Consider the following 27689-nt stretch of genomic DNA (forward strand, 5'->3'; position numbering starts at 1 on the left):
ACTACAATGGTCATTTACATCAGGCCGATATTTCCTATTTTTGATTCTGTAGCCCCCGACTTGTAGCACGAAACACTTCTAGGCTTTTGTAAGACACCGCTTATGCCAGGGGTCGCTAACTCAAAACGGGTCGCGGGCCACTTTTCAAAGGTCGTAGCAGCCGCGGTACGCATGAATTCAATATCGAGATAAAATAGGCCACACAGTTGAACAACGACGCTATCACTTCACCTATTTAGCCCTAATGAATCGATATCTTGGTAAATTTGTGGTACTGAGCTTATCGAACGCCTTGAAATCTTAATTAGTGATTGCTGCGTGTGTTGATTGATCAGAGAGCAGACATGGCGGCGCCTGTATGACAATGATGTTCTCAAATTCACATTGTCTTCGTCATTATTGGCGAGCAATGGCTTTGAAGTGACATTGCTGTCGTTAAATACATTCATTTAATGCGATTTACACCTTGTATATGTGGATAAATAATCGAATAATGTATCAATTCAGCAATCCGGCCCGCCAAGTACATAATTTCCCTATATCCGGCCCGCCGACTGGAGAAGTTGCCCGCCCCTGCCATAGGTACTCAAGTAGAAGTAGGAGTAACAGCGTCAATTCCTGCTCAAGTAGAAGCAAAAGTAACTTTTTATAAGTATGTAGAAAACTAAGTATTCAAGGCCTAGTTTTTGATATCAGTATCAATTTAGTAATATTTTCTTCCTTTCAAAACACAACAAGACTGCGATACAATGAAAAGATAGGAAGGCGTCGAAACGACTTGCAGTAGTCTTTGAAATCAGACACCCACCTGAGTCTAGGCGATGTAAAGAAGAGGTACGCAAAGGACACTGACGGAAAAATAAAGCGACATTGAGGCTGTGAAGCATTTGAAAACGAAAATCTTTAGCATTTGGTGTGCCAATGGTTTGGAGAGAGACACATGGACATGGAAAAGATTGTTACTTTTACTCATGTTTTTTTTTGAATCAGTGTCAAAAATCAGCATAAAATTCTATATCCAATTTGACTTGCACAATACGACTGATTGCTCGAGGGCTAGATGTCACAATTCCATTACCTTCAAAAGTTTTACAAACAGTTGAAGAAGATGCTGTCGGTGAGGAGACTTAGTCTGAATAATGTTCTCAGCTTGAGTGTAATGGTGATCAGCAGCTATATAAAGCTCAACTTGTAAAATCTACTTTTTATAACTCTGTTTGGTGATATCTAATGGTTCGCATTAATAATATACTAATTTTCCTCACTCTTAGCAATTTCTGGTCGCATTTTCAAGTACCAGTACCAATAGACGAAATCCCAACAGTTGTTGTTGTTGTTGTATAAGTTTAATATTGGTGCTCGACTTCTAATGGTCTTTTGCACCAGATCTATGATGAGAGTATCAGTTATCCCTCATGTCTTTATAACTCTCGACCGGTTAGTAGGGCATATTCTATCAGAGTGCCCATGGTAAGAGGATTGACCAGTAATGTTTCCAAGCGGAAGGGAACGGTGTCTCTAATTTGGTCCCGGAGATACTGTCGGGGGCCTTCATACTTGGTGCAGTGAATGACGTAATGCTCAACGGTTTCAGGTACGCCGCAGCTTTCGCACTTTCCAGTATCGTGAATCCCTAATCTATGCAGATGAGAGTTCAGTTTGCAATGACCGGTTTGCTGACGGATGAGTATAGCGTAGGCTCTTCTTGGCAATGATAGCACCGGGGCATGGAAACTCGTGGTTCGGAACAGATTTGGGTAAAAGGAATTTTCCGCATTGCTGAAAAACTCTGATTTCCATTTGGAATCGCAATGCTCTTGAATGAGGGACTTGCATTCCCTCGCTGTAATCTCAATGGTGCTGCTGTGAGTATGCTCGGATGCCGCTTGCCTTGCCAGCTTGTCAGCGGTCTCGTTACCGCTGATCCCCTTGTGACTTGGGACCCATATTAAGGTGACTGAGATAGCATAAGAGGATAATGCACCACATCGTGCGGCAATATCCCGAATTAAATCGTTTTCTGTGTGGCTATTTTCGATGGCCACCAAGGCACTAAGACTGTCCGAGAGAATAAGCAGATCAGCTGATTGTGGGCACTGCTCGACTGCCCAAGACAGTCCTTCTCGAATTTCAATCAACTCCGCAGAAAAAATCGACAGTCTTCTGTCTAACGTGATCTTACCTACTTCCCCTAACTCCTGGACATAATATGCTGCGCCACACGTATCCTCTGATTTCGACCCATCTGTAAATATCTTCGTATGATTTTGAAAATGATGACTGATATATTCCTTGCATTCGATCTGAATTTGGAGAGGATTCTCCATTTGCTGTGTGAGTAAACACAGATGAGTATCCACTACACAGTTTACAACCGACCAGGGAGCTATTGGACACGTTTTTCGAATGGTGATTTCCTCGAAAATTGGCAGTCGTGACAGCATGTTGAAAGTACAGAAGAGCGAAGAATCCGGGCCATGAGTCTTCAATAATGTGGGAGCAAATGTGTTCATTGTTGGCGGCAATTTTACATCTTGCTACTGCGCATGCGCGCAAGTGACGTATGTGTACCGGTAATTCCCTGCACGAATGCAAAAGTGCGTGGATGGGAGTGCTTCCCATTGCCCCACTGCATATTCTCAATGCCTTGTTTTGAATTTTTTGAATTGCTTTCAGTACATATTTTGGAGATAACAGATATGCTTCGAAGCCATATTCGACGACGGAGCGGATAAGTGCTCTATACAATGAGAGAAGACTTGATTTTGAGGCGCCCCATTGTGTGCCGCACAGCAGGCGAAGTACATTTATACGTCTGTTGCATTTATCTACTACCGAATCTGTGTGCTGTCTGTAAGATAGTCGTGAATCAAAGATGATTCCTAGGTATCTATATTCTTTTTTAACAGGAAGCAGACAGTTCGACACTCTCAGTTGAACTGCTGGTGTTTTACGTTTCCTGGTGAATAAAACTGCTGCTGATTTTTCGACATTTATTCTGAAACCCCACTCGTCACACCATTCAGATACTTCGTTCAGGGATTTCTGTACGTCAGACAATAGCGTGTCTGTAACCAGCCCGGATTCCCAGAGACAGATATCATCTGCGAATAGATTGATATTTGAAGTAATGTTTTCTGGCAGGTCGTTCATCATGACCGTGAAGAGTAGGGGGGACAGCACGCTGCCCTGTGGAGTACCGTTATCTATGGAAAAAATTCGTGATAATGTTGACCCTAGTCGGACTTGCATGGTTTGTTCAGACAGGAAAGAATCAATCCATTTAATGATATTTCCAGAAAGTCCTATTTTCACCAGTTTTGCTAACATCCCGCCGCGCCACATGCGATCGTAGGCCTTCTCTAAATCCAGGAAGACGGCAACTGCAGATCGCCTATTCCACAGGGCCTTGTAAACGTCGTCATGGAGTGACAAAATAGAATCTCGGGTCGATCGATTGGTGCGAAAGCCGCTCTGTGCCGGATGAAGCAATTTGTTCATTTCGAGCCACCAACGCATTCGATTACATATCATGCGTTCCATAACTTTGCAAAAGTTACTTGTGAGTGAAATCGGTCTATACGAGGCTGGATTACTTGATTCTTTATCGGACTTTAGAAGTGGTATCACTATCGAGTGTTTCCAGCTTTTTGGGCACTTCCCTTCTAACCACAATGAATTGATACATCTTAGGATATCTTTTTTGCATTCGGTCGACAGGTTGGTGAACATGGGATAACACAGTTTATCGTGTCCTGGAGACGAGCTTTTTCTGTGTTTGAGTACCCGTACTAATTCTATAAAAGAAAAGGGGGAGTTAATCTCCTCGTGATCGCCAGAATCATTAAATGCTGGGACGATTATTTCGGATCTCACGACTTCGTGTCGACGCCTAGTCGGTTCATCGATAGTGTCCCTGCCACTTATTGAGGCAAAATGCGCACCCATGGCGTCTGCCTTCATTCTGTTGTCGGAGATAACGACGCCGTTCGACTTAATGGTATGGATGCGATTCCAGGATACGTTGCCGCTCATGGAGCGTATTGCTCGCCAGACCCGAGTTAGTTTGGTGTTGCTGTCACAAGAAGTACAGAAATCTTGCCAATGGGATTTTTTTGCTTGCAACACAACCTTTCTTGCTTCTGCCCGACGTCGCTTGAACTCTATAACATCTTCTGTGCGGAAGCTGCGTTTCATTTTGCAATATGCGGCTCGTTTTAGTCTGACTGCCTTCGAGCATTCCTTGGTCCACCATGGTATGCTCTGTTTCGCTACTGGTCTTGTTAGAGGTATGCTGTCAGATGCTGACGATATTATTGCGTCGGTAATAGCCTCCACCGTATATCGACCGGACTCCTCAATCATTGCAAAGTTTGTGCCACTGACCTTTCGGAATTTTTCCCACCTGGCCTTGTGAAGCGACCACGATGTGAAATTGCCTTCTGTCGGATCGGATCTGGGCACATTTACTGTCGTTATAATAATGTAGTGGTCACTACCCAGTAGGTGGTCCGTTACCGTTGTTGACATCTTGTGGGCTACATCTTTTGATGCAAGGGTCAAGTCAAGTAATGATGTAGAACCAGGATTTGGCATCGCAATATTAAGTCTCGTCGGATTCTGGGTGTTCAACACTACCGAGTCCTTTGAACTAATAGCGAAGTGAATATGGCGTCCGTTTCCGTTCATACGTTGGCTTCCCCACGTAGGATGATGTGCGTTGAAATCGCCAAGCACGATCGTTTTCGAGTCGCATTTTGTAAACAACCGCTTTACCATGGAACGCGATATATGACGATTCGGCGGGATGTAAACGTTTACAATTGTCAGGCCCACTGTTTGGATTGCCTGTGCCTCAATGGGCCCCATATCGGCAAAGTCGACTTCAGTAAAAGTTAAGCCTTGTTTTATGAAAAGACACAGCCCACCTCCATGAATGTTGCGGTCTTTGCGCACTAGAGTGTAGTTGGCTATTTTTGGTTTATACTTGGATACGAGATGTGTTTCCTGGAGTGCGATTAATTCCGGTTTCTTTGTATTTGATGCAATGAAATGTTTCAGTTCGTTAATTTTTCTGTAGATGCCTCGACAATTCCATTGTAAAAATTTTAATTGGAACTTTCCATTTCGTTATCTATGTGACTATTTATCCTTGTTAAGTCCATCGCGGCCTCTGACGGGTGGTTTTGTGAACCTGATGGGCTTGGAATGAGCTTATGTTGCGGATGTGCGCTGGTCGCTGTTTGATTTGTGACGGAATGGCTTGGCGCATTTTGGGGCATGGTTCATGTTATTACGACCGACAGAATTATTCATCGTTGAAAGAGATGTACCTAATCTTGTTTCTACCCTGTGAACATGGTCGGAGACTTGTCTACTTGGTTTGTTGACCGGTGGCGTAACTGAGGAGTCTCGCCGAGTCTGTTCCTCTGCGGAAAAGAGTGAAAGTGAAAGTGCCGGAGTGTGGAAGTTTATCCCGAGGTTCTGTCCGGCTGATCTTGCTATTGTCTCAATATCTAAACCTTTACCCTCTGCGATAGACGTCAATGTGCCTCGAATGACTTCAGCGACGAAGCTGAAGAATTCCATGGCCGGAATAGAGATCATTTCCGAGCTTGGATCACCGACTCTTTGTGTATCACCACTAGGAATGATGTTGCGACTCGGCAACGACGGAAATTCAGTTTCTGATACGATGTTCGGTCCGGACTGTTGCTGTTGCAACGTTCGTTTCGCGTCCCAGTAATTAATGTTCGAGTTAGTCATTATTGTGTTAAGTTTGATCTCTTGTCGGTATCGTGTGCAACCTGCGTAACCCGCGGATATCGTGTGCAACCTGCGTAACCCGCGGAGTGTGAACCTCCACAATTAACACAATGTGGTTCGTTTTGACAATCTTTGTACATATGTCGCTTACCGCATTTTGTACATCTCTGAGCGCTGCGACAAAATTTTGCTCTATGTCCAAATCGGTTGCAATTGAAGCAACGGACAGGCGGAGGATTGTATTTTCTGATTCGAAAATTCATGAAGCCTAACTTGACGACTGTTGGAAGGATGGTCGATGCGAAGCACATCAGTACCGATCTGCTGTCGGTTATCCCTGAATTCGTTCGATATGTGAATCTACGTACAAATGAAACTTTCTGATCGGACAACTCGTTTTTAATTTCTTCAGCCGTCATTTCTAATGGCACATCCGAGATTACACCCCGAACTTCAACCGCTCTTGTCCTGTATAACTCAACTTTCACAAAGATAGGCTTTTCTTGTGTGCCCAGATTGTCACAAGCTAGTAACTTTGCCAGTTGTGTACTATTATTGCATTCTACACATAGTGAACCCGAGGGCAAAAAGCGAATATCCTTATACGGAATTCCAAGCAAATTGTGAAGGTTTCTGTTTATGACCAAGGGGCTGCAATTTCGAAGTGCCTTTTCCGTGCCTGTTATAACGACCGAAAGCGTTGGCGCGGATTGACCAATATTAGACAAACCTTCAGGTTGAGGTCCCCCCAGGGCCTCGTCGGCGGAGCGCTTATGCGCTCCACCTTGAACTGACATTATCTATGCTCTCCCTACCAACAGTAATACTAACTGCACGGACGTAAGAGTTCAGTTGGCTACACGTAGCAGCTCTCGATGTGAAGTATCTCGCTAAGGCTTGATTACCCCGATGAACGATCTGCAATTTACGCACAACCTTCCTCGGCGACGTCTACCTGCCAACTGAAATCCCAACAGTGTGGTTACTTTACTATTCTTCGAAATGTCGGTCTTGGTCGTCTGAGTCTCGAGTCATATGACTTGGTTCGAGTGATGCGCAATGACTCGAGTCCAAGTCGAGTCAATACACAGATTGACTCGAGTCGGGTCGAGTCGAGTCATTTCGGTATTTTGAGAAAATGACTCGAGTCAAGTCGAGTCATCATAAAATATTGACTCGAGTCAGACTCGAGTCGATTCATGACCCGAGTCATTACAACCCCGCTCCTAAACCTCTTTACTCTATTGTGCCGATGTTCAAGGTCTCATAGAGACATTGAGAACTGTGAATTGCGCCTCTTTATTTATTCATCAAGCCTAAAAACTGTTTTGTTGCACAATACAAATAAATGTGCTTCTATCCCTGTAGCTGGTACAACTGACATCAAGGGGTATTACGAGAATATGAAACTATTGATTTCAAATTTGGAATATAGTACTCAAACTACTCAATAGTGTACAGTTTTCGTTGATTTTGAACTCATAAATATAGTACTGGTTCAACTGTCTATAACTACAAGGTATCCTTGTTTTATGTGTGAATGGAACAGTAGATATCATTGAATTAAACGTAAGTGGACGATGATGGAGTATCTTAAACCAGGCTTTAAAATGTTTTAGAGCAGTGGTTCTCAACCTTTTTGGTTCCGCGGACCCCTTTAGACCGTCACAGATCCTCGCGGACCCCCTCAAACTTTAGTTCAATTTTGATTCTATTGTGGTGCAACCTTGATCTGTTTTGTGCAAATATGAACTGCAGGCTTGTGATAAACAGGAAACTAATGATTTTTCTTGAACATAACATCATACTATTTCTGTAGAAATTGGTAGACTTTTATTATTTCAAAGCTAATTTTGCTGCTGTATTTCTTGAAGTACGTGGTCGTGTCTTGAAAATCCGCGTCTTCGTTTTGATATGAACGAGGAGTACCGAAAACCATTTTCGCAAAGATAGAGGGAGGCTAATGCAATATTAAAGTATAACGCTTCCGACGATACTATTGGTGTGAACGCAACATTTATGGCACCAAAATGAGGAAACATGTATTTTATGAACATATCACGCCCAGCATCTAGCGCAGGGACAGGCAACATACGGACCGCGGGTCGGATTCGACCGGCGACGGCATTTTGATCGGCCCGCAGAGAGTTTCTACCGTCAAAGTGAAATCCTAATCTAAAAGTATAGATGAATTTCATGCGCAAAAGAATGGATCCAAGTTTTCCAACCTGAGAAAGACTGTCATGAAGCTACTTGTTCTGTTCGGGTTTACGTATATATTTACGACCAAACATTTTCGTTCATAAACAATTGAACATCAACAAGACAAGGCTGCATACCAATATAACTGGTGATATGAATTTCAGGGTTGGAGCGTAATGCTTTGATAGCAACGAAAAACTCTTCGTTCATCAAAAAACCAGTCTTGTCGATAGGGCATCCGCAATAACTATCTGATAGCCCAGCTTTACAAGTAGGTATATCATTGTCCAATTTATGACGAGTGTCAGCCGAAAAAATATTCGGGTTCATTTCAACATGAATGTACTATGCAATTGTATATTAAAGTTCTGTACCTCCAAGAATCTGTTCAAATAGTGGTTATGTATATCACAGGATAAAATGGATTTCTTGGCGAGGTTTCAATCCCTGCATTGGGAAAAATTAGGGAAATGCTTCGGAAATTTTTATTCAAACGACTGTTCACTAATTTGATGAGACTGACAACTCAAAATCGAGAAGGTTTCGCAGACATTACGAAGTCACCCTGATTGACGTTATTATCTCCATATTTTTATTTTTTCCACAAAACGTCTCTAAACAGTAATATGCTTCTATCAGAAGGTTACTGGAAAATTTGCAGTGAGAATGAATTTCCATACCATGATAGTTCATGTCAGACGATTATTATGATGATATGAGTCATGAGGTTTTAGCAGTTGAGGTGCGAAACTGCCTCATGCGTTCTCAAATTAAAAAATGAAATAAAAATTAGGTCATCAACCATTTTAAAAATTTAGAGGTCTCGCGGACCCCCTGAAATTGCTTCGCGGACCCCTAGGGGTCCGGGGACCCCCGGTCGAGAACCGCTGTTTTAGAGCCTGCTCTTATCGACAAATCAAATGTTATATTTCCACCATTATATATTAAACTGGATCTCATGAAAAAGTTTTTAAGGGCTCTGATCAAAGAGAGTGCACGTTCTAAATACATTCACAAAAGGTTTCCTCACTTGAGTTAATACAATAGAGGGTGTATTTGTTGGACCTCAAATCGGAGCACTCGCCAGAACCCCCTATTTCTTATTAGGAAGGCGGACTTGGAAAAAATACATGACTCTCTTTCATTGAAGTTACATCTAAATTTCTTGGAATCACTAAGAATCCTGATTATTTGGAGGGTTTCGTTTAAGATAAAAAAAAAACACAAATCCAATAAAGTAAGTTGATAGCTTTGTAGGATGTGTTCCGTATCATATACGGACCTAAACGGGCATAAGTGGCCCTGATACAGCTGATTTTGAATAAAATTTTTATTTGATTTTTGCTAAAAATTGTGACGTGATGAATGAATTCTGACTTCAAATTCGGAATCAGCATCGTCGAATTAGGTAAACTCAATTAACCGTTCTAAAAAACAAAACAAAAAAAAAGTTGAAAAATGTCGACCAGTGTTATTATGTCGCTAATACCTCGAGTGGTCCTCGGATGCGATTCAAGCGCAAAATATTTCCAATACGATTGTCCTAACTCGAAAAGATCGACCGGACTTCAACCTCTTACCTATTGTTTTTGCTAGTCCTTATAATACGGCAGTGGGCGCCAGACCTAGGCAATTTTTGAAAAGGGGCGCTGGAGGGGAAAAGGTTAAGAATCACTGACTTTAATTATGGTCGGTCAACGACGCGTATGCTTGGCAATCTTTATAACAGTCTGTTTTGGCAGCTAACCTACATTGCCTGCTCCGTGCGGTCAGTTACTCATGTCTTCGATCGAATCGATCTATGGATGTGCATGCTGCTTTATACGCTCAAGCAATCGTTGGGATGTACGCTTTTACATTGCCGTGACACTTGTATTCGTAGACGACGTTACTTGCATCAAGTGCAGGAAGTACATCCTCTCGAGAGTTTGGAAAAAGTGGTCTAGCTGTATACAACACATGCAGTGACGTGCGGTGAGGTTCATGGCTGGTGAAGCACGCCCCCCCCCCCCCCACACACACACACTCACACACAAACGCACGTAAATTAGCCTACCTGATAAAGAGATCCAAAATGTGAATAACAACAGCAGCGGGTATAGAGAGCATTTTCTTTGCACACTGATAGCCGTTGCAATTCCACATTATACAATACATGTAGCCGTAGGACATGGCCGCTATTGTGCCAAATGGGCAAGTTTAGACGGAATATAATTACTATCTCTTCAAGTACCGGTATAAATTATTCGAAGCATAAAGCAACGACAATGCACCCTATGCAAGTAGCTATCACATGCCACAATTTAACGGTAAATAAATAGCAGCTACGTAAGTAAGTGAATGTATTTGCTCCGCATTACGTATTGACCGTCGCTACTATATAATTCCTTCAAGACAGTCAAGAGTCAAACTGTTGTATTCCGAAATCGATAGCGCGTTTCACTGGGCTGCGATTGTCCAATTGTTAGCGAATAGTGCATGAGACAAATTCGTTTGTGCCTCACCTCACCATTGTTTCTCTGCGATGGCATTATTTGTAATGAAGCCGAATGTCACCTTCCTTGGTGATTTTGAGGGGGTTCTGGTGGTCTGACACTGTTAATATTTGGATTTTCGGAATCAGTCTGATGACAGCAATTGATTGATACCAGTTGTTATGAATTCCGAGCTATTTATGATGGATTGCATTGTTCAAATGTTCAAATTTAGTTATTTATGAACATCGATGTAAAATACTTATAATCATCGACTCATGGAGGGTTTTCACAATTTTCACTTTTTCGCCCTGACGACAGGTGAGGCACTGCCTCACCTGCCTCATTGGACCGCACGTCACTGAACACATGCACATGCCTTTTAAATCTATCATAACAACGATGAACAGCTGATTTGATTAGCTTTTCAAAGCCATTAGAAACGTTGCCGCACCAAGTTTCAATCCTGTTGGTAGTTAGTAGTTGGTAATTCGCATCGTAGTTTGTTTCGTACGTTGGTAATGCGCGTGACCCTCCGCCAAAGTCATAATCCGTAGATCATCAGTCGACGTCTGAAGTGCTGACAAAGGAGATTCGGAGAATTAAACATAACGCGGTTAATATGTACTCTGACCACGTCTGTAACTAATGCAGCTGTGGGGATCACAGTCTTCGGTTTTTCGTTAGTACTGGGTTCAATCCGCCGATCATTCCGATATATTTATATAAACAAAATCTTTCGTCGATACTTTTGAAACCAATGTGGTTAGGTCACGAGGTATAAATTAAAATTCTCTGGATTTTAGAGCCGGACCCTGCAACTCTCAAATCATCCGAAAGGTTTTTATGATGCTCACAAGCTTTTCGCTGCACGTGTTATGGACACGTGTGTATTTTCGAGTAGTCACAAAATGATTCTTTTTCGGCTGACACTCGTCAGGGGTAATCGTCAGCAACTAGTAGAGAATTGGAAAGAACATTGTCGATATACTCGTCAGAGGTAATCGTCAGCAGCTAGTAGAGAATTGGAAAGAACATTGTTGATATACAATGTGCTTTCCAATTCACTATTAAGTTGCTGACGATTACTCCTGACGAGTGTCAGCCGAAAATATTCGGGTTCATTTCAATATGAAAATACTATTCAATTGTATATTGAACTTCTGTACCTCCAATAAGATATTTAAAATGGTCCTTATTTTCATGGATCCAAGGATTCACTCAACACTTGCGATGCTAAATCGAATCCATTGCTGTCGACATTGTCGACAACATCGTTGTACAATATTCGTCATATTATTAGCGAACTATATGATGATGATTACTATTTGTGAAGGGGAGATTTGCGGCCACTGACTACTCGTTACCACGTTGATGTTAAATATTGCAATTTGTTCACTTTTTGTGATACACATTTAGAGTTGGCAATCTCGGTCTCGTCGGAATGTCTCGACGGAGGATATATGTCTTTCATCAAATATGGTAACGGTTCCTGCATTTTCAGAATTGTTCGGTAAGAACTAACTATTTAGTACCACGTGATCGACACCATGGCAGAAGGGGGTCAAGAGCAAAATCCAGGTGTCTTAGATGGACCTACACAATTACCATCCGCGGCAGGACGTAAGTTTACACTGAACAGTTTTTCGAGATACTAGCCTACTTCTTTCATCAATATTATTCATATAAAATAGTGTGCTCGGATCAATCCATTCAGTCTCTCTCATGTGATCGTAGTTTCGTTCGGATCTATTTTCGCGGGCTCTGCCATCCCATATCGTATGCGTCGGATATATCGGGTGGCATTCGTCCGTATAGGCTCATGGAACATGTTTTTAAGAAAGTATTTACAGACTGATGGCATAATATGCAACTTGAAAACACACCATTTTTTAAAGGCCTTTGTTTAAAACTGTTTAAAACATGTTCTAAACAAAGTTTTTCAAACGAATATTTATTTTATATGCATCCCCAACTGTAATAGCAAAATGATTCTAGCTCAGTTACAACAAGTTTAAGGTGATTTCGATGAATAACCTATATGAGAGAGAAATGGAGAAACAAATGTTATAAGCAAGCCGGGCATATGTTTTGTAAGTACTGACGGTGCTATGCCAGAACATTCATTCCAGTGATACAATCAATTCATGCAACCTTTATATTTATGTACAGTTGTACACCTTACAATGATTATGAATGGTTGATTTCAAGGCGGGGAATAGTTAGACCGACTGCACAGATTAATGCGCTGCACTAAATCCTCGATTTATTTTGATTCGTTGCGGTGGTGCTCTATATTTTCACCGGAATTTGATGATTGATCAATGATCGTAAGTAAGAATTATAGCCATTCTTATGTTACAATATTATGACCAACCGCAGAACCGTAGGGTTACATTTAATACACCTCAGTCCGAGTTGGCCGGATACCCTTTTGCGCCGCATATGACCCTGCCGGAATACATGGTTACTTCAGCAATGACTTCCCGTTGTTATATAATCAAGGGCAGTGCTTTTCAACCTTTTCCGTCGTGGTACACCCTTTTGACGTTTACACGAAGCTCGTACACCCCTGAACACATAACACACTGATTCTGTAGAGCAGGGGACTCAAACTCAAATTTGCTCGCGGGCTAATTTCCTAGTTTTTGATGACGCGGCGGGCCGCAGCATCAATAATAGGGGCATCCAATGTGTTATTTTCAAGTTGGCCTTATTTGACGGGACCTTGCAGGCTGGCATTCCACAAAAATTGTGAAATGTAATTTACTATTGTAATATTCACTCTTGGCACAAAAAAATCACAATTTCAAATATTTGAATCAAATGGTTTTAGTGCGAAGAATATTTTTCATTTGAATAAATTGGCCCAAAAAATATTCAACTTTTTGTTGGTTTGCAAAATTATTTTAAGCTAACATATAGGCCTAATTAAAAAATACATCTCGTACCACCTGATGTGGTGCTTCGTGCCCAGTAGGGGTCCACAGACGCCTGGTTAAGAATCAATGGAATAGAAATGTCGAATCGCCGAAGAATCCATTGGTAGAGTCACAGCTGCGGAGCGTACTACTACCTTACTCGCCACCGGCGACAATAACATGGATAAAGAGACTAAAGGTCACCCAGGATGAAGCTAACTATACATCATGGGGGCAACAGAATGCCAATGATTTCCATACTGAGTAGATAAGATAGCTGTATACGCTACGCAACGCAAGCTACGACCTCTTGATATATTACGTTTCCCCATGAAAGATGGTTTTTTGTTGCGTCGGTGGTCGTACCAAGTCACGGCGTTCCGAGTCACAAGGCCTTCTCTGATTTTTTATCGTTTGGCTAGAATGAACTCCAGTCATTTTAATTTTATCATCCAGTCAGTCCGAATTCGAGTAATTTTACGAACGGTTGCGTGACTTGCGTGCAAGTCCAAATCACAATTTTCAGTCACGAATCATCAACGGGTCATGTTTTATCGTCAAGAACAATAAAAGTGACATAATAGCTGATCGTCCAAAGCATAGTAGCTTTTGAAAGTGATGCGATAGGGAAGTTTGATGAGTTTTTGGGTTTTTGGAGTAGTTTTAGAGGGAACTTTAAGTTCTCAAATCTGACAGTTGAATATATTGTTGAATACTTGAAAATCCAAAATGCCGTCGCGGGCCGTACAGAATACTCCTGCGGGTCACGTGTTTGAGACCCCTGTCGTAGAGTAAGGCTAAACCAGGCCTGTTCATCCTCTTTGCTAATCACAGCCTTATTTCGATGCGGCCGCATTCCGGCAGAGAGTCTTGATGGCTCATCTGAACGTCATATACCCATGATAAAATTGGCTACAGGGAACTTTGCACCGCGGAGATCTCTTGTGGTGTTCTGTGCCATAACTGATTTCTTGAGATATAGCTTGCGTACAAATATTCCTAAATGTACCATCAGAACGCCCCCCCCCCCCGCGGGCATACTATAAATATACCAAAATCGCAAGTATGAATGCTAGGAAAAGTTATCTGGATTCCTATTTTGGTCGAGCCGAGCGCGAAAACATTTTCCAACACGAAAATTAATGATGATGCATTTTCCGGTTTTCACTTTGTTACATGTTGTTATTTTTTGACCTCCCATTAGGATTGTAGGCATAGTCGAAACTCGAAACATATATCGGAATCGGTTTAACCTACCAGAAAAACCTTCAATCGTGAGACGCACACAATTCCGACTTGGTATTTCTTTAAGGGGCGCATCATTTGCCTCAGCGGTTCCCACTTGTATGGTGATGGTGGGGCTCAGATTATACTATTATATTAAAAACGGATAACACTGGTCAAAACATTTTTGGTTGACTTCGATCATGCAATTGATTCTGTCTAACTTTTGGGCGCTGAATTCAAAAAAGACCTCAGTATATCTCTATCACATCAAGTTTTTGAATTAGTCACCCACCACATTGACTCATAACCCACATAAAAGCACTACTTTTAATCTTTTGTGTTTCTTGTATAAAACGTATTAAAAGCCACAAGCAGTCGCAAATAAATCAATACTCTTCAAATAAACATTTGCACTGCTTTACTTGGTCGATTTAGACCAGGGGTGTCAAACATACGGCTCACGGGCCGCATCTGGCCCGTCAGACGATTTCATCCGGACCGCGAAGCAATTTCGAGAAAGCGTAAATAATACTTATAATTATCCAGCACATATCTAACAAATGCTTAGATTTTTAATTAATTTCAATTATTCGCTCAAGACAGTATGAATGTTCATTGTTCATAGACCACATTATAGCCACCCGACAGCGGTTTTATGGTTTCACTCCAGTCGCCATTAGGAACCCCAGGTGATGAGATAGCCCAGTGGTATAACCCATGGCTGCAACACCAATGGGTTGCGGGCTCGAGTCTGACTGAGGTCGACTTCAGAATTCCTATCTAGGGGCTGGAAGTTTATCTAGGCTCCTCCTCGCCACCTCATCCGCGTAGGCGGTGTCTTACAAAAAGCCTAGAAGTGGGCCGTGCTACAAGTCGGCAGATATGGAATCAAAAAATGCAAAAAATCGTCCTGGGTGAATGACTGTTGTTGTCGACAAACACCATGAATACCCCAAACAAACAAACATTCGGAACTCAGTCGCTGGTCCAATTTCAGAAAGGCAAAATGTGCACACAAAGGTCAGAGGTTTTTGGAAAAATGGACTAAAAAGTACTTCTTCACAGAAACGAAAACTCCTATGCGAAACCGTTATGCGCAGGTTACATAGAGAATTAAATAGTCATAAAATATAATTCAAATATTTGACGTCACACAGCTGTTTTCGGTTTGACTCAAAAGGTCCCCGACCCCCATAGAAACGCGAATCTCGATTTAATTCTGATGAATCAAATTCCAACGTCTGCGGTTACAGTTGAATCTCTTACTCACAACGTATATCCAGGGCTAACGCCAGATTATGACTAAAACAAAGATAGCATAGAAATATGCAAACTTATATCGTCGCTAGAGCCACTGTTTTAGGGTTTATAACTGTATTAAACCGGCAAATCATCCTGTTTTCGACAATTCCATTGTTTGCGAAAGGCGTTGCTAGAATAGAGCCGCTTGATAGTAATGTAATATAATGTAATATGATATCACGTATATAGGCTTGTTAACAAGGTATTCAAGTGAAAAAAACAAGGGCATGGATTTGAGGTAACATTTTAGAATCATTTGACCATTTGACCATTTGACCATCCCGCCCGCGAGCGATTTCAAGGTTGGAATCCGACCCGCGACATAAGTTGAGTTTGACACCCCTGATTTAGACAGATATTGCTTCCGCAGGACAAATAAAGTGCGAGTTTCAGGGTCCAAATTTACGCTAATAACCCATCATTCTGTAGGTTGTCTCGTTTGATACTCGTGCAATAGTCAGTTAACATATGTAAGTTTCAATCTACTCTGGTATCTTACCCAATCAACTTCAGATATTGGGGGACAGTTTCCCCTTGCCCATCTCTGACTCTGTCAAGGTTTTCCGGGAAATTATTTAGATATTTTAGCTTTTTTGAATGTTTGCTGTCCGACATAAACATATGACAGTGGTAGATGGGTATCAGGGTTACATGTGCATTCTTATTGTCTGGCCACTAAGAAAACACAATATATCTAAGCTGACACATGATCCAATCGGACTTGTGATATTGCAACAATTCAACGTGTCTGTATTATTCTCAATGTTTCTGTATTATTCACGAAGACTAAATGAGTGTGCAATTGTTACTGCACCTAAGATGTTGCCATCTTGGAGAATGACATACTTTATGATCCTTTTTGAGCTACCTATATACATTTGCCATTTCCTGGAGTTGTAAATTTGGATTCCTAACTCCTCCAGCAAGCCATGGTTTACTGTATCACGCCAATGCCAGTAGCACGGCAATACACAAAGCTACCTAAAGTAGCCGTGCGATGAAAACGCCTTTTCTTGTGATCGAAAGTGAGATATCTTCTCACTTGCCAAGTAATCTTTTCTCAATTCGCAAGGATGCTAAAACTTCCGACTATTTCTATTCCAAGTCCCGAAGCCTATGTCAAATCATTTAACTTGTGTTGATGGACTACTCTACGTTCTGAATCATCTTCGATTTCAAAATCTTCATCATTAGGACTGCTATCCCTAAGATCTTCATCTTGTTCCAATTTATCGAGTGTATAGGGGTTTCAAGTTACACTGGATAAGCTGAGTGGGGCAGTGGACCTATAGCTGATAGTAAATGTATTGTTTATTTTTCTTGTCATATTCTGCAAATATGTATCTGAAATATTCTCGGATAATTGCGTCCGCTAACCAAAAATGGGTGAAAGCATCGTCCTAGATCAGTGGTTCTCAACCTTTTTGTCTTCGCGGACCCCTTTCTCACCGTCACGGATCCCGCGGACCCCCACGAAGTTTTAGTTCAAATTTAGCTCATTAATCGTGCATTCGTCATCTTTCTTGTGCAAATGATAACTATAGCCTTAGTGATAAACATCAACAAAATGACTTTTCTGGAAAATAAGATCATACTATTCATGTATAGAAATTGGTTTGACTTCTGTTATTTCAAAGCGAATTCTGCAACTGTATTTCTTGAAATAAGTGTTCGCGTCTTGAAAATCTGCGCTTTCGATTTGACATGATCGAGTGCCGAAAATCCATTTCCAAAAATAGAGATGGTGGCGAATGTAATAGTAACGCAGAACGCGTGCGACGTCACATTTGGGTATAATCGCAACAAATATGGCACCACAATTGACAAACAATTTTTTCAATGTGGAACATATATTGTCAAGCCTGATCATTTTTATCTAGCAGCTTATCTTGAAGTTATTATGAAATAAATGGTTATGTATCATCGGAGAAAATAAATTTTTGTAAACATTTCGAAGTCACCACGATCAGCTTACTCATCTAACTTTTCTTTCCCACAGTCCCCAACAAAAAATCTCTAAACAGCAAAATGTTTGTATCAATGGGCAATTTAGCAATTAAATGAGTCTGCACCAGAGATGAACATGGATTAGGATTAGGATTTGGAAAAACCTGGTCTGTAAAATTTGTCGGATTTGGATTGGATTAGGATTTCAGATTTTTTTTTGTAAAGGATTAGGATTAGGATTGGGATTGGATTTACCGATTTTCGGGGAGATTGATGTCCTATGGCGAATGGCGACGGGCTTTTTCGTCCTACCAAAGTTACTTCATGTACTTTGGCATTCATTGTGCGTGTTATTTCTTTTTAAATAATTAAAGGCATAAGATGTGATCTTTTTAGGAGGAATTCCAACTTATCGGATTAGAATCAGGATTAGAATTGTAATATACAAAAGTGTTGGATTCAGACTAGGGTTAGGATTTGAAGCTTCGGATTTGGATTGAATTATGACATAGAAATTTTAAATCGACTCATCTCTGGTCTGCACAGTAGGATATTTCATCTCAGACGGACATTCTGTTGGTTTGAGCTCTGGAGTTTTACTATTAATGAAGCGAAACTGCCTCGCGATTTTCTGAATTAAAAAATGCAAATTAGGTTATCAAATATTTTGAGGCTTCGCGGACCCCCTGAAAATGCCTCGTGGACCCCCGGTTGAAAACCGCTGTCCGAGATCAATGATATATATACAATGATTTGAAACTCCAGTGAGATCTGCGTTTGAGCGCGTCGCGAGTCATGCTTCACCACAGAAATGGTTGAGATGTAAACAAAAGGTTCGTCGGCAATCTTTCTCTGGAAACTAGCGTTACCGTGGTGGAAAGTTTCTATCATGACCTCTGTTGAAGGTGAAATGTGTGCGCAAGAGCGACCCACAATAGGTAGAAAGTTCATGCCACTGTCTATTTCAGGTTTGATAGACTTGTGCGCAGCCAATGATATATAAATGATTGTTCACAGCGTATACTTTGTATAGTCATTATAATGTCCTCCGGTATGGCAACTATTACAGTCATAGTTGACTTGCAAGATAGTGACTTCGAAGAAGTGGACGGAATAGAGACAGTCCAACATTCCCCTTCACTCAACAAATTTCCAGACTTACACATCACCATCTATTCCTTCAACAGTCAAGGTGATCATGGGAGAATTTGATCAAATCCGAGCGTCATAGCAACTTATCTCATCGTATGGGTATTACAGAAGCAAGATTTTGAACACCCAAAATACCCCCCTCACCTCCTCATGGACTCTTAAGTGCGCTGATACTAGTTGTGACTAAATTTCAATGAGGATACCAACACCATAATATCAATGAGAATTTTATGCAAGGTGTAGATATTTCATTTGATATAACTGCATAGCACATTGCTAACGCACTAGGAAACATCTTTTGTTACTATGTCAGAATTTGTTGTTATCAAAATTCAGAATAACAAGAACCAAAATCTTAGTCAACGGAAAGCATATAAGTCAAGTCAATTTGTAGCAAGAGCAATATGAGTCATTCAATTAATGTACTATGTGCAATGTGCATTGTGCATCAATTTTTGTTGCAATTTATGAAACTGTGCTGTGATATTATAACCAATCGGATAACTGTGCCTAATAGTTGATAACGTCAATGTTTCTTGTCACGCATCAAATATATATATTCTCAAATGTTATTTCTTTGCGCGTTCCTGTTCTCTATTGATGACAATAACAGCACTGCAGTTAAATGGTAGAGCAGGGATTTTACATGGCGTGGAGCATGGGTATGCACTGTGCATTGAAGCATCAAGTACCGTGCCATTTGAACCCGTAGTATGTTAATGTTTCTTCAAGCCTCTTTAGAAATCAATTACGGTACTCTTTAAAAACTACCATACCGCAGGTATGGCCAGATTTCCTGATCAGGCAAAAAATGATTCCAATAACGGATCCAGACACAATCTCTTGGTGATAATGAGGTAGTCTGCTTGATGGATTGGCAAAAATGTCTGTATCAAATTTAATATTGCTGTTGTTTTCTTGTCGCGTTGATAAGTTTCCCTGCTCACGAGTTTCGTTGCTTTGGGCGTTGCCGTTTCTGTGGCATGAGAATATCTCCAGTTTTGCAGTAGCGTCAAGAAATCTTTTTCGAGGTAGTACAGGTGAAGCAATATTCATTTGTAATGCAATATGGCTTAGAATGGCAGTTGGAACATGACATTATAGAATGACATGGTGGCTTCCCATGGACTTCCAGCCGTGCCAGGATTCCAGAAGATAATGATTTGCATTAAGATCACTAAATTCTTGTGTGAAACAGCACTTTCCAATTTCCTCTCGGTTGTGGGTTACTTTGCGGCTGTTTCATTACACGAAGAATCTTTTCTTGAAAGTTAGAATGGACTACAATTTTGAAATTAGTTAATAATGGTCCTGTAAAAAGATTATGCATTAGACATTGGATATTACAAAATGGAATTTGTTATATCACAGTTTTGCCAGTCAACTACAATTGAAATCAAGTTAAATATTCAAGCCATCAAGTAATTTTCGTACTACCACATATGCCATATATATGAGCATATTCAAGAGAGAGATTTTTCACTGGAGGACTGTGGAGATACATTGCTGGAAATATATCCTGGGTATTTGACGCAGTATGTACATACAAATACAAGTTGCTGCTCATGCTTAGGTCATAAAGTGTGATGCAAATGGCGAAAAATCTTGAAGGTAGACACAAAATCCTTTCCCAACCTTTCAATGAATAAGATGCCATAAAAGGTTGCACGCAAATGCTAAAATTATCTATTTTGTACAATTCTTCCACCTAACAATCTTGACGAATACTCCTTGTCAATTTTCAAGGTTTACAGGCAATTCATGAGGAACACTTCACGACGTGTAGTTTATATCGAAGAAGTGCCAAAACGTTTACCAGGTATATTTTGAATACATGGGCATTGGTAGAGGTTTTCGCCTACCCCGGTGTGAAACATTACCTCGCCATGCTGACGCAACCAGCTATTAAGAAGAGCACAACATATCACGCTAGGTCGATGTAAACAATACCAACTATGAAGTGATTATCCTCAATGTAATTCTAGTGCATTGTTTTGCCGATGCAATATAGTTCGGAACAATGCCGATTCTCGTCATTGATGGGAATTCAACGTTTTTAACCGGGAAAAGTTATTTATATTAGTATTCAGCAACCAGTAGCCTACAATGATAGTTTTCGGTTAGTTATGATGTTATATTATGAAGCTGCTATCGCTAAAAAGTACTTAGTTGCTCACACAATCATCGTAATAAATTCTTCTCTTTTAGTAAATCAGGTGACGTACATTATGCCGGAAAATTTTCAAATCCTCTTTTACCAATCCTTGCAGGTTCTGTACATCTATGTTGACGCTCACCCACAGTATCTAATAATTTTTAAGGCTGTGCCGTACATGCATGTACTCCACCGATGCTAAAATGCCTAGCAGCAAGTCGCTACTTTGATAAATGTGCATCGTTAAAAGTTATATTAAATCCTAGTATGCTGTACTGCCTCACTATGCTCATGAAACCAACTAAAACTAAACCAATTAGGGAAAATCGGTTAAACATTACGACAGCAAGGTCGATTGCAGCACTCCACCACAGTCGACATAACGCAATTCCGTACTTCCGCTCAAGCATATCCCGCGACGGACTGATTTCGCCGCGAACCTATCTTATAGCGTTAAGGATCGTGGCAGCGTGGCAGTTTCCAAATTTTTCGTTCAAAATTGTTGCCTAGTGTAATCTAAGTCACTCTGAATTGCGCCAAGCGTGAATTGCGCCAAGCGTGAATAAAATTGTAAAGTTAAATTAAAATATCTCAAAGATTTGGGAACCAATTGGTTACTTCAAATTGCATGTGGACGGCCGCAACCACACGTTAATTCAATTATGTGTAGAGGCCCTCTACTAGAGGGCCGCATAATCTATGTTTTGCGGCTGCATGCGACCGTACGTCTGAAGGTTGGTCACTTCTGGCCTGTCGAAATAAGGCTGCAACGTATTGGAAGTGTTAAATACTAATCAGGGCTCGAGGTTACTGGACCACATCCAGCACAGTGGTTCTCAAACACTAGCCGCCGGCTACGCCCCTGCAATTATGTACACTGCGCTATTATAAGCATCTCGCGGGAGTACCAATTCAAAATGTTTGAGCTCTCTCAGCGATTTCCTCAAGAATTGTTATACACAGGTATCGCAGGCTGACCACATGTCATCTCCATCCTGTTCTACTCCAACATGAACCAACAACTCCATTACCAACGTTTAATGATGAGAAGTATTTGATAATGACAGGGTTCTCAACCGGTGTGCTGCGGCACACTAGTGTGTCAATTGGACTGTTCAGATGTGCCGCGAGCAAATGTGGTAAACTGGGTCAAAGTCAGACATGGAGTGATTACTTTATGAATGTAATCGATTGCGATTACGATTACTTCTGAATCTCGCGATTACGATTACGATTACAGCAAAATCAGGAAGTAGTCGATTACGATTACATTGAAAAAGTAATCACGATTACTCACGATTACATTCATTTCGCTTCTTAGAACTAGTCTTAGAATATATATTGAAGACAATAAGGATGCGATGAAAATGCCCAATGAGATGACAACTTTCTTTATAAATGATACGTCATTTGCTTGTTACGTCATAATGTACCCATTGCCCAGCTTTATAGTGGACGATTTATCGCACCCAACGATTTGAATTCTAGCCAGGATCGTAATTGCCGCTTGTAGCTTGATTTTGAAATGCATACCTCTCCCCTTAAGACAAAACGTGCATAATTTAAAGGCATTTCGGTGCCGGTCATTAACGCGCCACAACGCAACAAAATACATATGCAGTTTCGGCTTTCGGCCCACTTGCGACTTCACGAAGTGCGCTACCAAAGAAAGAACTTCACCGAAATGTTGGGTACGCCTGTGCGTCCATTATCAATAGCCGCGCAGGGTGGGCGTGACGAATATATAGTGTTGTCCTTCCAATCTGAGCGCCACATTACAAATGTCACTCGGGGCACCCACAGAGGAATTAGGACATGACAATTTGTGTGTGCGACGCACACTGTGCGTCTCTCGTCTCAGGAAAATTTTTCATTAGTCTGATACGTTTCGGCAACTACGATATCTTTTGATTATTTTGATTATATTACAGACGGGAGGTCATGAATTAACAACATATAATAAATTATAGTTATAACAATACCAGATATTATAACTATGAATACGTGCCCCCAGCTCTACCGGTAAATCTAACCATCGGGGGCTGAGAGAGGATTAGTAATGAATATAGTAATATAATACAATTACCAATATTATTGACGAAACTCAGTCATCAACTTTAAAATTGACCACCCTATGAGGAACCAAGACAAACGCTTGGAGTGGAGGGGGGAGGGGCGAATTGCTGTTTTGGTCCTGATTCTAGCTACAACCCACGCTAACATGGTGTATAAGCGTATAGCTATGGTGACAGGCCCAAATGTTGAGTAAAAAATTGCGAAATAACGTTGACACCCGTTTCAGGTAGAGTCATATGAGAATAAGATAAAGTGAACATAAAATTTGGTGTTCCACTTAATACAGATAGCCTACTGCAAGCTGCAGTTACGAGAAACGGCAAATAACGGCTCGGTTATGATAAATATCAGCAGCTGTTGATTTTTATTGCTTCGTTGTGGATATCGTAATGTCTCATTTGACGAGAACAAAATTTCACATCTTTGTTCGATGTAGGTACGTAAGTATGCCAACGTACATAGGCGAGGCCTATTGCTCGCCAAGCAGCAACGGTCAGACTGCGTTCAATTAAGCATAACCAAACATAACTACATAAGTTAGTATTTGACAATATAGGCAGAATGGTGATTATTATGCTGCTGCGAGGTAGTGGTGTGCGGAGTGTATTGATAACCTGATATACAGCATGGCGGGTGTTCTTGAAACTACACTACAATGTAGGCCTACATCGAATATCTATATATTATGTGTAACTAATAAAGTTATATTCATTCGCAAGTGAACGTCAAATAGGATGTGAAAGCCAGGGCATGGTATGGTATGGTATGGAACGAGAATTTTCCATACTCCATACTTGCCTTACTCTCTCCATACCATACTTGCAATTTTCCATACCATACCAACATTGTTCCATACCATACTTGATAGGCTACATATTCCATACTTTCAAATACTTCAATATCATAAGTATAGTATACCTTTTCTAGCACCTATATTATTGATATTTTGGATGTCGTTATTGCTTAAACTAGCCATGATGCGAATCTAACTCCTGGTAATAGGTTAACAGAGTCTGTTTTGGTGAGGTTTAGTTCACAGTGGTGAGGTGCCGTGTACCTCTACTCGGCAGCGTCCGCGAGCAAAATGAGATAGTCAGCAGATTGTTATCTAGGAATGTCAACAAAGGGACTGGCAACATACGGCCCGCAACGAGATTTTGTCCGCCCCGCGGACAGTTTCCCGTCTTACATGATCATGTGGCCCGCGGCCCCAATCTGCCGAGATTCCCCACTACTTGCCTAAACATCAAATTTTAGTGACTGCATGTTATTATATAGGTCTGCGCACTGCGCGAGAGTGGAGCTTCAGCTTAGGGGTAAGTCCCTCGAAGCGAGAAGACTTGCATTATCGGCATTTACGATGTACTCAACCCTAATGAATTGATATCTTGGTACATTTTGGGTAAAGGGGCTTATCAAACGCTTTGAAATCCTAATTGAGGATTGCACTGTGAGTTAGTTGATCAGAGAGAAGCAGACATGGCGGCGCCTGTATGACAATGCTGTTCTCAAATCCACATTGTATTTTCATTATTGGCGAGAAATGGCTTTGAAGTGACATTTCTGTCGATAAAATACAATCAATAAATACGATATATTCAGTGGCGGCTCGTCCTGTAGGGCAACTGGGGCATTGCCCCACCTAAAATTCTGTTCAATAACAATTTAACCATTTATAGACGCAGAGCAATCAGTATATACCGAGATCACGGCGAAACCCGCATTATTCTTGTGCTTTCGCTAACAAATGCCCATACGTAGCGAAGTCTCTGCGAAAATCGAATTCTCTTCTGTGTTTTCGCTTTGTGAATGCCTAGCCGGGGCTTGCCCCGGTAGCGCTCATAACAAGCTTTCACTATCTATTCTCTCAAAGCCGCGCACAATAAAGAAACGGTGATTTACTCTCTACTATTCGTAAAATGGCCGAGCAAGTGGGGCAACTATGCCTGTCGCCCTTAAGGTGTGATGTAACAATCGTATCTATATCTGAACTCGGTTACCGTGATATGCGTTGACTCGACCATGGCTGGTATATGTCGATTTTGACGGTGTTTCGCACCATGATAATTCTTGAAACTTGGTACGATATGTCGTGAAGGTAGTATTTAGCACTGCTCCAAGTTTCAGGCTTGCTACTCAAAGATAAGGGTGGTAATTTCGTTTCCGAACTTCAGTGTGTGCTGATCTATCATGTACATTGTACAGCAAACAGATTTTACTCAAAAGCCGGTATTGGTCTCCATTGATTTTGACGATGTTCCATACCGAGATCGGTCATGATATTTGGCACAGTAAGTCTTAATGTTAGTATCGACCGCTGTAATAAGTTTTAAGTTTGTCACTGAACTATGTGGGTGGTAATTTCGTTTCCAAAGTCGAGTGAGAGCTGACTCTTCATTTATCGCTAACAGATTTACGCAAAAGCCGTTATTGGTCTCTATTGATTTTAACGATGTTCCATACCTAGATCTGTCATGAGCTTTTGCTCGGTATGTCTTGATTTTAGTATCGAACGCGGTGCCAAGTCTTAAAGTTAACGCTCAATGATTGAGGCAGTTATTTCGTTTTCGAGGTCGAGTATGGTAGAGATGCGCGCTGATCTGATACTTAGCCTACCTACATCATTGCGGATCTCACGGAAAAGCCGGTGTCTGTCTGTGCTAATCTAGTCTGCGTTCCATAACGAGATCGGTGATGATATTTCCAATGGTATATCTCGATGATCGCATGAAACAGCTAACTAAGATTCTCGGTTTGCATTCAAATATTCACATAATTTTATGTTCGCCAATGTGCATTTCACTGTGAAATTGTGGCCTTCAAACCATTTGCTTACAATCCCCTGTCAAATGCGATAGCTATTTCATTTTCGATGTCGGCTAACAGCTGATCATTCGATCAGCCTATTCCTCGATCTATTTTACTCAAAGTTCGGTGTTCGTCTGTTTGTATTGATTTTGACAGTGTACCATGCCGGAATGGGTTATGAGATTGCGAATGCTACTTCTCGATGATTTCATGTAACAGTATGCTAAGTTTACGGCTTTCATTCATGTATTTATTGATTAATATATTTTCCAACGGCGATTTGGCAGCAGACAGTAAGCCGTATGTGTTGCGTCACAATCTCCAGTTTCAAGGCCAAAATGTACTATGTTGTTCCGAGACCGAAGTTCCGAGGCTGCTGTCCTTAGTTCTTCAAAGACCATTCAAATTGATGTTCTGGATTCAATATGGCAGGCCCAATCTATGAGATAACAATTGCGTATGTGTCCGAAGTCGTTGACCTTTGCAGTTAGGCTTACGCAATCTCTCGAGTTCTAGTCATTGGAATTAGTCTGGTCAAGTCAAGTGCGAACATGAATCGTATTGAATCTTTGCTCCGTACGTAGGCTAGTTTACGCAGTTGCCTTTAGAGCGAAAATTAAAGGTCTAGAAGACTACTCCTTGTCGCTTCGACATATTCCTGTCTTTTCATTGTATCGCATTTTTGTGGTGTATTGAACTGATAAAATTGCTAATAAACCAATGATGATGATGATAGAAATTGTCCAGTCCATTGATCCAATCGTACGCCGGGTACCTCCGCTTTGGTTGCCTATCACCTGGTCGTAACTCGTAACCACCAGCTCAGTGGTCGTAACACACCAGGATCGTGTACGAAACACTTTCGGACGGCCTATCGATTTGCATAATCTCTAACTCTACCATGAAATCATAACGCATGCTACTAAGGATGACCTGATAATTGATTCGTGGCATAGGGACGATTCTTAGTTCACGTACATTATGTAAAATAATCCTTTGATTAAAAAAAATGAATAAAACATTTGTTACCACACTTCAAGTCACGGCTCACCGGCAAACCTCTCGCGGCACCTACGTTAAAATCACTGTTGTCGGGAAATTCATGTGACCATCATATTAAAGTTACTTTTTTACGTTGGAAAACGCCATTGTGACGTCATGTTGATAAAAGTCGCTCGCAGCCATTGCCCCACCACCCGATATTGTCACGAGCCGCCACTGGATATATTCCTTGTATATATGGGCGAATAACTTATCCATTCAGCAATCCGGCCCGCCAAGTACTTAATTTTCCTATATCCGGCCCGCCGACTAGAGAAGTTGCACGCCCCTGCTCCATAAGATATCATCGGATTTCCGTTACATTGGCATGAGGCACATGCAAGTTTGAAGTAAATACTCGCAAAATAATTTATAATATAGGCGCACCCATAATATATCCCAGCTGCAGGCGATCAATACTGCAGCGATCTGCGTGATTATTAGTACAGTATTTGGTTGGGGTTAGTGTGGCGAGAATTTCGAACTAGATCTACCCCACTCCCTGATCTGTAATCCTAATGCGAGAGCGTTTGAGACATGACCAATAAGATAGCTCGGTATGTAAATAATATAAATGTGCGGATAATGTTCAGAAGAAATGTAATTTTAGGGCAAGTT

At 41.2% G+C, this 27689-nt stretch overlaps 2 protein-coding genes across 2 annotated transcripts in view; one reads left to right on the forward strand and one right to left on the reverse strand.

Annotated features, from left to right (window-relative positions):
- LOC145457130 (uncharacterized) overlaps positions 1–27689 on the reverse strand; it is a 252504-nt gene that overhangs the window by 218045 nt on the left and 6770 nt on the right. The gene's annotated exons all lie outside the window — the stretch shown is intronic.
- LOC145457390 (uncharacterized) overlaps positions 11432–27689 on the forward strand; it is a 38340-nt gene continuing 22082 nt past the window's right edge. The window contains exon 1 of the mRNA XM_080335593.1: positions 11432–12065. Coding sequence (XP_080191719.1) covers positions 11993–12065 — 73 coding nt within the window. The 5' untranslated portion in view covers positions 11432–11992. The remainder of the gene's footprint in view (positions 12066–27689) is intronic.

This window comes from Botryllus schlosseri, chromosome 2 (genome assembly GCF_051294905.1).
Source record: "Botryllus schlosseri isolate E-star chromosome 2, Bs_hap1, whole genome shotgun sequence".
NCBI classification, from domain to species: Eukaryota; Metazoa; Chordata; class Ascidiacea; order Stolidobranchia; family Styelidae; genus Botryllus; species Botryllus schlosseri.